The following is a 13,349-nucleotide window of genomic DNA, read 5'->3' on the forward strand; positions in this document are numbered from 1 at the left end:
TATTTCAATTTTAGGCACTTGAGAGGGTACCCTGGGAGTGAGGTTGTACCATTTATGCTCGTCCCCAGGGTCATCTCCGCTTTCAAGATGGCGGGCGGTTTATAGCAGTAGTTTAATTTAGTGACAGTCAGGCGTGAGATGTTTCTTGGTGAAATGATCAACGACCTCCCAGACCGATCGAACAAAAAAAAAATACTCGCAAAAATGGCTCGCATGGCTCGCATGGCTCGCACCATGGCTCACATGGCTTGCTGACTTGCAGATTTAGCAGACCCTATATAAACTTTCTTAAGCATATAGACGATTATGGAAGTTGTTCAGGCCTGAAGATTAACCAAGAAAAATCAGAAATAATTGTATTAGGTAATGGCACCTATACTCTGTACAACAAGACAACTCCAGGCAGCTTAGAGGGTGGAGGGATTTGACAATTATCAGAAGAATTCAAATAGTCAAACCCTTTATCATTCCTTTTTACCTATGTCATGTGAGCTTGATATCAGTAAATGAGGAATTTATGAAAGATGTGGACAAAATTATCTTTAATTTTATCTGGAAGGGGAAGGATAAAGTCAAATGTTTTGATTATTTATCAGTGACATCGAAGATGGGGGACTCAAAGCCCCACATTTTGATTCTATACTAGAAACTCAGAGAGTTCTTTGTTGCATTAAATTAGCAAGTGATAAACCAAGCAACTGGAAAAAATTCTCCTGCATTATCTTGAACCTAAATAGTAGGGGTAAATTTATCTTATGTTGCAATTTTCATTTGACGAAATAGTATAAAGCTCCCAGCATTTTATGAACATAAGTACAGACTTCTGTATAAAATTTTGATAATTTAGTTGACGTACCGTAAGTACCACATTTGCTTTGGCCATGGCTACATAATTATTTCATTTCAGCGAAGGTCAAAACTAAAAAGACTACAAACCAAATACAAGAACAAAATGCAAGAAATATTTCAAAATGTAGTCACATCTAAATTAGAGTCAACTGATGGGAAATGGATTTCTCATAAATCCAGCTTCCACAAAATATAACATATAAATATGGTCTGATCTGGGTCTTATGAACATCATTTACCAGTTGTTAAGTTAAAGTATTTAAATGATGCCTTAAATTTAATAGCTCAAGAGGAGATGAGGAAACACTTACATCATCTTTTTCATCAATTGGTACTCTATGATCAAGCAAATATTTCACAATGTCAGTATGTCCACCAGAAGCTGCCCAGTGCAGTGGCATTCGCTCATTCTGTAATGTACCAACAGATCATATAAATATTAAATGTTTACTTATTATTAGAATTCTACTCACATACTTATATGGAAATGTTGCAATCTGAGTGGATCTGATTTGAAAGAAAATAAACTAAGTTAGATTTCTACTAAGACAATATTAGATTATTCACTCTTTATTTCTATTTAACAATTACATGTAGATTATGAGCTCAAGATTTCTATTACATAATAGTTGATGTAATTTTAGATAATAGATAGAAATCGAGAACTAATTATATTAATCTAATTGTTATGTGGCTTAATGTAATTAGGTGAAGTTTGATTCAAACCAATACTGGTCTGTGGCTTTTCAGGGTAACCATGCTCTGTAGAGTCTCATGCGGGGTTTTGCAGGGCTTAAACGTTTTTCTTGCCAGCTGTGTAAGAACATGCAGTTTGCTTTGTCTGTTTGAGTGCCATTTGTGCTTGTAGCGTACTTGCTGTGGATACCTGACTGTGAGCTCTGCTCAAGGCTCATATCTCACCTGGTTCCATTTACGCTGTTTATTTTGCCATTTTACTTAATGTACAGTATTTATAAATATTTTAATGTGAGGCGAGGTGACCTCTAGAAACCATCAGGCTTCTCCACTACCCCTTGGGCACCTTTCCCAAGTTCATTACTTGGTGATAACTTTAATCAGTGTAAATCTACTGGTCCGTTAAAACTTAAACTTAAATCCTCTTAAATGCAAAAAAGTGGCTGCCTGCCAAGCGCATACTGCTAGTCATTATCTACAAAAGAATAAATGGTGAGTAGCATGGCCAATCAGAGAATGGCATTCGTGATAGAATGCTTGTAGATAATAATTATACTAAGAGATGATAGTTGATTTAGCCTTTGGCTTCATCAGCTTTGTAACTGAGCTATTTACATTAAGGTGGCTCAAAACAGTTTTCTGTTTTTTTGAGACTTTTAGAACTACAATCATGGACAAAAGTCTTGGGAAAAATTTGCACTTTTGGCAATTTGGCACACATGCCAGACGGGAATACTACTTCACCTGCCTAACCTCCCCCCCCCCCCCCCCACCCCACCCCCCAATACCATGTTGAAAACTATTACCTGCAATTTCTTTTGATTTTCAACATTGTATTGGGTGGGGAGGGGGAACAGTAATGCATTTTTTAAAAAGAAAGCAGCAATCATTTCAAACTTCAAACTTCAGTAGTAAAACACAGATAATTTGTTAAATTACACACTGTACATAAGTGTCCCAACAACTTTTGTCCACAATAATTATTGTAGGTGCGATTTTTCAGGCTTGGAACTGTACTGTTTTGAATGGCTGTGCTCTTTTTTTAAAGTAACTCTCCACTGTACCTTTCATTGTGTTTAAGTCATAAATTAAGATTGCACTGTTCTGTTGCATAGCAACAAACTTGACTCACTTATTACCATCAATTGCGAATAGTGTTTTCTTTTTTGCTGTTGTCGTTAGCAGCATAAGCGGTAGAAGAAGAGTACCATAAATACCTGAAGGTGAGACTGGCCTAGTAAAAACAACAAAGAAAACTTGAACAGTAGTTTTTTCCTGCTGTTTTCAAGAGTGATAGAAGGTGCGATCGATTGCAACATCAACATCACAATTTTCAAAATTACAATAAATTGAACAAGAATTTCCTTCCCCTAAATTCAGACCATCTATTGAACATCAACCGAACGTGATTTATAAAAATACCCTGTGCCAATTGTGATTGGTGTTATGTAGGCAAAACTGGCCAGTGTTTTGAAACTCATAAGAAAGAACATATCAGGAATGTCAAAACATGTGCCAATGGATCAAACATTGCGAAACATGCGTGGTCATTCGACCATCGCATAGATTTTGATAATTCTAGTGTCATCGACAAAGGCTCTTTTCGCATTAGAACAACTTTAGAGGCTTGGCACACCTCTGCTACAAAGCATGCTGACAATAATTCTAAGCAGATTCCAAACCAGTATTAATAGTATTCTTTTTAAACAATAGTCACCTAATTTACACATTTTTACTTTGCTTTTGTTCTTATTATTTTTATCTCACCTTTTCTTGCATATATTTTATCATTTTGCATTCCACTTTTTATCCATCAAAGGCTGTAGATTGACAGCCAAAAGCTCATGTCCTTTTTTAAAACTCTTTAGCCTGCAAACATTTTTATCATAATTTTGATTATGTCTCATCCTGGCTGCGCTTATATCGTTTAGGTTCACTAAGCTGTAATCTCGAAGCCATCAAGATGGCTGACTCACGTGGTTAACAATCAAGATAGAAATGCATCATGGGAAATCAGTCAATCAGCCTTGCCAGGCATGATAGCTTACACGCTTTCCTCTTTATAACAAAAGATCACATATTTAACAGAACAAACAGCCACCAGGCAAACGAAAACTAATAAATGAAACCTATTCAAATAATTTGTTTCGCTTCATTGCTGTCCTATTGATCATATTATCAATCAAGTTCTTTCAATCATGTTACGTCCATCAAGATGGCTGACTCACATGGTTAACAATAAAGATAGAAATGCATCATGGGAAATCAGTCAATCAGCCTCGCAAGGCATGATAGCTTACAAAGGATGGATGTTTTCAAAGGTAAACATAAGAGATATCGCAAACAGCTCACTAAACTTGGTGGAAACAAAGTTTTATGAAGTAGGCCTCATGCTGCCATGTTTGTTGTGAGTTTTGCAAACTTAAAATCTCTTGACCCCACAGGTGATTGCATGATGCCTCGCGCTGAAGTGCACATTAGAGCCCAGGCTTCTCAAGGAAATATTACTGTTTTGAGCCACCTTAAGATGATTTCCACAGAACATTTGAGCAATAATGGTATGGTAATATTTTGAATATAGTTAAGAAAAACTTATCAACTCTTCAGCTCTTAAGCTGACCCAAGAGGGAAAATTGAACTTGAAGTTATCCACATTTCAATTAAGACAGACGTTTTGTGTTGGTTTTAAAAAACACAATAATACACACTTTACACATTCTTACAAGGTTTGACATTAACTTTCTCGAGAATGCTTGAGAATTTAATTGCTGGGTCACTTAGAGAAATGCACTAAAGCGAGTTGTTTTAATTAAATAGTATTCCAAAAGTTACTGTACTATGAGCAGATTTTTAGTACATAATTTTTGCACTTCTTGCTTGAACTTTGAGCAGAATCCGTCTTAACCTCTTAAGTGCCTAATATGATGTATTTAGTTTGTCATGATTTTTGCCCCTCAGGTGCGTACATGACATACTGGTACGTACATCCAAATTTTAAGAGATATACTCAAACTCCCAGCATACCGGAAACAAACTTTTATTGGCACCTAAGATTTGAAGGAAGTTTTTTTGGGGAAAGTTACTTTCCTACTGCAGTGATATCATATGGATATTACAGTATGTGCAGTGTTTCAGCCAGAAAATTTTACTTGAGGGCCAAAGTGACCCCTGAAGATCTTTTTTAGGGGCCAATTTTTTAGGAAAGGGGCCAATAAATTAAAAACTGCAGATGGAAAAAATGCATTAGGGCACCAAGGAAAATAGAGCAGTTTATTAGGATCTATGACAAAATTTAATAGCAAGTGCTTTTTGAAGTGTTTCTATACAATAAAGTTGCTAGTATGAAGGATCCATGCATTACAAGAGAACAATCCTTAGGCATACATGATGTAGTCAATAATCAAGGGTTTGCATTGCATTATAGGGCGATTTCGAACACGGTCAGCCATCTGGGAGTTTTCTGATGTGAGAGAATCAATACAGCAAAGCAAAAGGACAGATTGACTTCTTTTCTTATGTTGAATGTTTTAGAAGCAAAGATTTTTCAATATGATTTCCTAGAAGGACATAATGTGTGACAAATAACCGTTATTGATCGTCAACACAGAGAAATGTAGTCGCCCGGGTGGGGGGAGGGATGTTGAAGCTTTGAACTGATCGCCGCATTACGTCAACCTCAGTGAAACTGCACTGAAGAGACACATTTATGACTTTTCAAAAAACATATACCGTGGAACCTCGATTTAATGAACCTCTATTTAACGAAGTCCTTGATATAATGAACGATATTTTATGTCCCGGCCAAAGTTACAGTAAAATGTATGGAATAAAACCTCAATATAACGAACCTTGATATAACGAATTCTTCCATATAACGAAAATAATCCGGAAGCCCAAACGTACAATCTACCTCGATATAATGAATTACAATGTCAACACGCGACAGAAGATAAACGTTGAACAGATCGACAGTCAGCAAATCCTCATAATCCTTATGGTAAAGAGACAGCAACCTTTCAGTCAACGGCTTATTATATGTCTTAGATATTGGCACTATAGTATTTTGACATCAATTAACTTCTGCTCTATCTTCTTTGAAATCTGGAAATGTTGGGTAGTGCAACATAACAACACTAAAGCCCATTTCCTTGTTTACATAGACAATTTTCTGTATAACCTCTATGTTGCAACATTTTTAAATCGCTACTCTGAAAGTGTCATTCTTTTGTAAACAAAAGCTGCGCATCTGCTCAAAAGTGAAAATAATTGATACTGAAAGCCACTATGCTTAATGAATTGAATCTCAAAATGCGGCACTTCTGGGTGACAAAAATTGCATTGAATTGCGTGACAGAAGTCACCTGTGTTACAAATCAATCATTAACTACGACCTTGATATAACAAACATTTTGGTCGTTTCCCCTCAAATTTGTAATATCAAGGTTTTCGATGTAACGAACCCTCGATTTAACGAACAAATTTGGCCGGTTCCCAGCGACTTCGTTAAATCGAGGTTCCACTGTACATGTATTTAGTGTAAGTGAAAATACTGATGGCATTTGAAATGTACTAGACACCCATTTCCAGTGAAAATGGTGTCACACACAGCATACACAACATAGTCAGGCCCTCAAGGGGTTAATTGATAAAATAAATAAATATTAATAAATTATTTCTATTTACTAGGCTAAAAAAGTTAAGATGTAAAAAACTAAACGTTTTCGACACTAGGTCATCTTCAGGGTGAAGATGACCTAGTGTCGAAATGTTTTTACTTTTTATCTCTTAATGGGTGTCTAACTTTTCAGAATATTATTGAATATTATGGACAAATAAATATCAAATTGATAACTTATTCAAAGATTCAATAATTGAACAATAGCCCATTTAACAGTTCTCTGCTCAGTGACCTGGTCTTTGAATGGCAGCAAGGCTGGAGGTGACCTTGTTTTGATACAGACCCCACTACTAAATACAATCGTGGACAAAAGTGCTTGGGACATTTATGGAATTTAACGAATTATCTGTGTTTTACCACTGAAGTTTGAAAAAGCACTGCTTTCCTTTTAAAAACGCATTGCTCTTCCCCCTCCCCACCCAATACAATGTTGAAAATCAGAAGAAATTGCAGGAAGTAGTTTTCAACATTGTATGGGGGGTGTGGGGGGCGAGGTTAGGCAGGTGAAGTTTTATTCGCATCTGGCATGTGCCCAAAGGCACCAAAAGTGCAAATTTGTCCCAAGACTTTTGTCCATGATTGTAGGTGCATTTACATGACAAAAGCAGAGAGGTCTGTATCAAAGCAAGGTCACCTCCAATCTTGCTGCCATATAGCCTGCGAGCAGGCTCATGTTGAAGTACAAGCACACGCAGAGAGTAGATGCGAGTGCGAAATCAAGTGGTGAAGCCGCGAGATGGAGAAAGTGAGCCTGCTCTGATCTCTGCAAATTTTTTATTTCCACCCTCAAAACCGCAGAAGAGAATAAGTCAATAAATTTTCACCGCAAGTATGAACTTTGAAAACTCAGATTTCTCGGGAAAATTGTAAATCTTTTTCATAATAATGTGCAGGCGCAATATCCGTTGTTGACGAAGTTCTGCCAAAGAAAAACCGTCAAAGTTCACGTCTGGCAAGAACACACACTTGATTCCAAGTGATCTTGCTTTGGCACTCTGGTCTTTGATGATACTGGTAAACGGGCAAACGCCTTCATGTTGTTTTCTTGCCCGCTTGCAATCACATACGTCTGTGTTTCCATGTGCAGTCGGCAACACCACAAGTACGTCTTGATTCATTAACATACTTTCAACTGCTATTTCCTGCTCCCTCTTTAGCTAGCTTGAAATTTAACCAGATATAGACTGGAAATTTGTTAAAACATCGATTCAGTAATACGCGCACTCAACTCTTCCTCTGACTCCAAATGTGGACGACTTATATTTTATTGTGAGAACATGCGATTAATTACCGACTCCATGGGGATCTATTAAATTGCTCCTCATCAAACATAATAGATTGGCAGCTTTCTCGCCTTTCCCGCTTTTCGACCAATGGTATTTATTTCACTTCGCTCAGGCGAAGCAGAAATGAAAAAATTACAGAGATCAAGGCAGGCTCACTTTCTTGGCACCTCTTCACCAGACTCCTACTCGCCGGATCACTTTGCTCTTCACTACTAGCATGTGTGACTCAAAGGTGAGCCTGCTCGCAGGCTAGCTGCCATACAAAGGTCAGGTTACTGAGCAAAGAACCGTAAAATGGTCTATAATTCACAAAAATTGAGTACCTGTGACAAAGTTTTTCATTGAATTTAAACTTTGCTTATAAGCTTAACTTATTAAAAACTCATTAACCTAATTTCTGATAATCAAGCCTTGTCCATACTGGTTTGTACAAAACAACATGGACAAATCACCACATTTCAGTGTTTTCCTTTCTTTATGTCATTTTGCTAGCGTCGTTGCGTCATGTTTGCTGTCTAAACTTGCCCTTAGGTTTTCTCTAAATTACCAGCTAGATAGTTAGTGTGAATATAACCTTACCGATTATCGACATTTCACTTTTGAGCAATTGCCCAGCAGGTAAGACAACAGAAACAAACCCTATTGTCATAAAATAGATGGCTTCTTCAAAACCTTACCTCGTCAATTTTAGTCGCTAAACTTTGTTTCAAGCCTATTTTTTCCTTCAATTCGTTAAATTTTCCCTCGTAGGCCAGGGAACATATTTCCACACGAGACATTTCGAGTAACATAAGGTTACTCACTTCATGTAGTGAAACACATCCTGTCCTCGTCACCACAAGCTCGTGACCCCCTGTCGTGACAGAAGAAGGGACCATAACGTAATTCCATCGAATAGAACTCACAATAGATTTTCTTTCAAACTTAACCTGTTGCCTACTTATATCAAGAGAACTTAAAATTTGAATAAAAGGTGGGGTCCCCATATTCGTTTAGGAGCGGAAGGACCTTCAATAAACCCCATAATTTCTGAAATTATCTTCTTTCAGAAACGTTTATATTTGAACTATTCACCTTACGCTTTAAGAGCACAGAAAAATAGAGAGAACGTTAAGCGAGAAATACATAGAGGATATTACACGGTGGCGAGAAGATATGAATTTTATGTTCGAGTGGCAAGAACAATATTGTTCTTGCCACGAGAAACCAATTCAACAAAAGCAAAAGGCGGGAATCGTGAGGTCATTGAACGATACGACACTCACAAAGGTGACATACGGAAAATACGCCACTCGGATCCCGGATGAAAGGGCGTATGGAATCTACGAGTGGTTTAGTTCCCAGTAAAACACTCTTCTCCATATAATAATATCTTTTACGAGTGCTTGCTATGCTCTTATTTTCCGTGATAATTTTTTACTCTGCAATAGAAATTGGTCCATATTCACTTTACAGATAGAAGGTGATCAATGCATTCAAACTACATAAAAAAATCGTTAGGTCCCCGTGCTCGTTTCCGGGGGAAAAACGATGACTTGTCTATCGCAAGCCAAGCCATTTAGAAAAACCACCATTTTGTATATGCTGTGTATGTGCACGCGCTCGTGAGCGCGCGCTAATGACGCGGAAATCGTGCGCAGTAGCGATGCGCAATGCGATTCTGAGGAATCACCTCAAGGTGGCTGAACACAGTTTTCGTGTGCGCTTTTGCTGATGCAATTCAGCGCGCGCACAAGGATTGGAAAAAAACAAATACGCCGTCAATAGAGAGATCCAGCGACGATCATTTTATTTACTCAACACCCGCACTATCTGTGCCATTTTTCTCTATATTTGAACGCAGTGTATTGATGGCTTTAGTCTTTTATTATAAAGATATTCCGCAGATGCCTAAATCTGTTCGGTACGTCTATCGGTCTCAGAACTTGCTCAAGCTTAATATGTAATGCCAGCTTTCAATTCCAAAAGAAAAATACGAAAAATTAGCCTCCGTCGTTGACGTTCTCCAAAATACACAGAACTTGGTTATTTCACATTGCTGTTTTGCACAGGACGGTTAAGAAATGCACAAAGATTTATAATGTATGTTATGGGCCGCCGTTTGTAAATTTATTATTTAGACCGAATTTATGCCATTTTCCCCTTATTTATAAATAATTGGAAATGCCACAAAATTTGTTTATAAATAAGACACGAGAACTTGTCCGTTGATATGTAAATAATTATTTTAGGTACGTCCTGATTTATAAATAACCTTTTACCATAGAGTTATTATATGTAAATAATAAACTAAATAACTTCAATTATTTATAAATCAGGCCATCTCTAAAATAGTTATTTACATATCATTAAGTTTGTAAATCCCATTATTTATAAATAAATTACTTCGCCGGGAGTGTAAATTCATTATTTAGAAATAATAAATTTCACCTCACCGAGTGTAAATTTATTATTTATAAATAATGAACTTCACTGAGTGTGTAAATTCATTATTTAGAAATAATGAATTTCTCCTCGCCGAGTGTAAATTTATTATTTATAAACAATGAACTTCATTGAGTGTGTAAATTCATTATTTAGAAATAATGAAGTTTCATTTCGCCGGCTGTAAATTTATTATTTAGAAATATGAATTTAACCGTGTGTGTAAATTCATTATTTAGAAATTCATTATTTAGAAATTCATTATTTAGAAATTAATTATTTAGAAATAATGAAGTTTCATCTCGCCGAATGTAAATTTATTACTTAGCTCTTATTAACCGAGCTGGAGGTCTGTATGGGAGAATCTTGACCGAGGTCGTGAGTACAGACCGAACGCAGTGAGGTCTGTACACACGACCGAGGTCAAGATTCTCCCAAACAGACCGACTTAGCTCGGTTAATACGATGTTTATTATATGGCAAAGAAGAAAACTTTAATTCGTTTAACTGGTTTGCCGACAGTTTGCTTGCGAACGGCGATGAGCTTAACTTAAACCTGCCGAAATTTGCTCGTTCTCTTTACTTGTTTGTTTTGTCATCAGGCTTTTTGGCAGTGCCATAAATGATTGAGAAGAAAATGAAAGAAAATGGTGAACATTTTTGTATTTTAGTTTGCTAATTTGTCAACGCAAAATGAAACCGGTCTAGCTAGATGCCGGTCTAGATGGGAAAATCTAGACCGCGGTCAATATCAATTTCAGCCAATAATATTCGTGAATTCGGTAGTTCCCAGTCTTTGTGAGACGCAGCCATATAATAATTAGAAATAATGAACTTCACTGAGTATGTAAATTCATTATTTAGAAATAATAAAAGTATGAATGGCTGACCCAGCGTCTCTTGCCCGATCGATTTCGGAGGCTTTTTCTCGCGCTATAAGTGAGACAGTTAATGCTGCCCTTGCTCAGGTACGTATGCAGCCTGAAATTCAGCAGTGGCGGATCTAGGGGAGCCCCCCCCCCCCCTTATTTTGGTAAATTGAGTTTAAGCGAGAATCACGCTTCAAATATCTATTATGTAGTTCTTATTCACTCAACAATTCGGCAGCTCACACTGCAACAGGAACAACGACAACGACAACGACAACAACTACTCAAAGGCCGAGGTAACAGGTAAATTTTAAGCCAAGAAATTGCTGTATGAAGAAAATGCAGAACTTTTAAAATCGGGAAATCGAATAATGTCTTTACATGCTTAGATAATTCTTTGTAGCCTACGAACAGGCTCACGTTGGAGCACAAACGCGCTCGGCGTAGCTGAGAGCGAGAAATCCACGGGCGAAGCCGCGAGAGGAGAAAGTCACTTTCTTGGCGCCTCTTTCCCGCCGATCGTTATTCCTCTTCGTCACTCGCGCGTTTGATTCAAACGTGAGCCCGCTCGCAGGTTAAATTCTTTGTGACCTTTGTGACCTTTGGACGGATAGCTGTGTGACACACTTTGTTTGGCTTGATGAAGTCACGGCTGGGCATGTCTATTCCAGGCAAGTCCAAAGATCGTACACGTGGAAAGCTAAATTCATTTACGTTTAAACCATTATTGAATTTCAATAGAAATCAGACCTTTCACTTAACACGCCAAGCGATTTTTATTTTCTTCATGCAGCAGTTTCTTTTCTTAAAATTTACCTGTTACCTCGGCCTTTGAGTAGTTGTTCCTGTTGCAGTGTGAGCTGCCGAATTGCTGAGTGAATAAGAACTCCATAATAGATAGTTGAGACGGGGGGTGGGGAGAACGCGCTCCCCGGGCCCCTCCCCCAGATCCGCCAGTGCTGAATTTCAGGCTACATACCGCCGCCGTTACCTACTTGAGCAAGGGTAGCATTAACTGTCTCACTTATAGCGCGAGAAACAGCCTCCGAAATCGATCGGGCAAGAGACGCTGGGTCAGCCATTCATACTTTCATTATTTCTAAATAATGAATTTACATACTCAGTGAAGTTCATTATTTCTAAGTAACAAATTTACACTCGGCGAGATGAAACTTCATTATTTCTAAATAATGAATTTCTAAATAATGAATTTACACACACGGTTAAATTCATTATTTCTAAATAATAAATTTACAGCCGGCGAAATGAAACTTCATTATTTCTAAATAATGAATTTACACACTCAATTAAGTTCATAATTTATAAATAATAAATTAATACTTGGCGAGGAGAAATTCATTATTTCTAAATAATGAATTTACACACTCAGTGAAGTTCATTATTTATAAATAATAAATTTACACTCGGCGAGGAGAAATTCATTATTTCTAAATAATGAATTTGCACACTCAGTGAAGTTCATTATTTGTAAATAATAAATTTACACTCGGCGAGGTGAAATTTATTATTTCTAAATAATGAATTTACACACTCAACGAAGTTCATTGTTTATAAATAATAAATTTACACTCGGCGAGGAGAAATTCATTATTTCTAAATAATGAATTTACACACTCAGTGAAGTTCATGATTTATAAATAATAAATTTACACTCGGCGAGGTGAAATTTATTATTTCTAAATAATGAATTTACACTCCCGGCGAAGTAATTTATTTATAGATAATGAGATTTACAAACTTTATGATATGTAAATAACTATTTTAGAGATGACCTGATATATAAATAATTCAAGTTGTTTAGTTTGTTATTTATATATAATAACTCTATGGTAAAAGATTATTTATAAATCAGGACGTACCTAAAATAATTATTTACATATCAACGGACAAGTTCTCGTGTCTTATTTATAAACAAATTTTGTGGCATTTCCAATTATTTATAAATAAGGGGAAAATGGCATAAATTCGGTCTAAATAATAAATTTACAAACGGCGCCCCATAGCATGTGCACAGCCATTGTTCTGCTCATTAAATCTTTTGTTTTTTGGCGTTCTCGTTGCCGTTGCCGTCGTGGTTACTTAAACTCCCTACTCAGACTTAACCCTTTGAATACCAAGTACGCATGTATGCGTAATTAATGGTCGTGCTCGTTGTACCACTTATGACGTCATCAATTTAAATGTCATCAGATATTCTTGATAAGCAGATAATAGTACTAGGCTAGGCCTTTTCGTACAATGGTCAGGTTTACATATCGACGACATTCCGACGTCGCAAATCGAAAAACAACGTTATCAGTTTTGGTACAAAAACGGTGGTAAAATGGTCCACTACGCCTATGATTGATCAAGGTCCATTTCTAGGCTTCGCCCATAATTAACATCCAACTTTTCACGGCAGCCAGAAAGAACATGCAACGCCAAAGGTAGCCAGTGTAAAAGAGAAAAACAGACAGGAAAAGGGCAACAAACAAAATTTGGAACGGTTAATGGCAAAAAAAAATTGGCTTATGCCCATGCCCGGAA

General features: G+C 37.0%; 1 protein-coding gene across 1 annotated transcript in view; it reads right to left on the reverse strand.

The window, feature by feature from the left end:
• LOC145495234 (uncharacterized) overlaps positions 1 to 8,346 on the reverse strand; it is a 29,833-nt gene extending 21,487 nt beyond the window's left edge. The window contains exons 1-2 of the mRNA XM_081474830.1: positions 8,187 to 8,346; positions 1,161 to 1,259 (exon numbers count right to left, since the gene is read on the reverse strand). Of these exons, the coding sequence (XP_081330956.1) occupies positions 1,161 to 1,259; positions 8,187 to 8,300 (213 nt within the window). The 5' untranslated portion in view covers positions 8,301 to 8,346. The remainder of the gene's footprint in view (positions 1 to 1,160; positions 1,260 to 8,186) is intronic.
• Between the last annotated feature and the right edge of the window lie 5,003 nt (positions 8,347 to 13,349).

Source organism: Orbicella franksi, chromosome 8 (genome assembly GCF_964199315.1).
Source record: "Orbicella franksi chromosome 8, jaOrbFran1.1, whole genome shotgun sequence".
Lineage (NCBI taxonomy): Eukaryota > Metazoa > Cnidaria > Anthozoa > Scleractinia > Merulinidae > Orbicella > Orbicella franksi.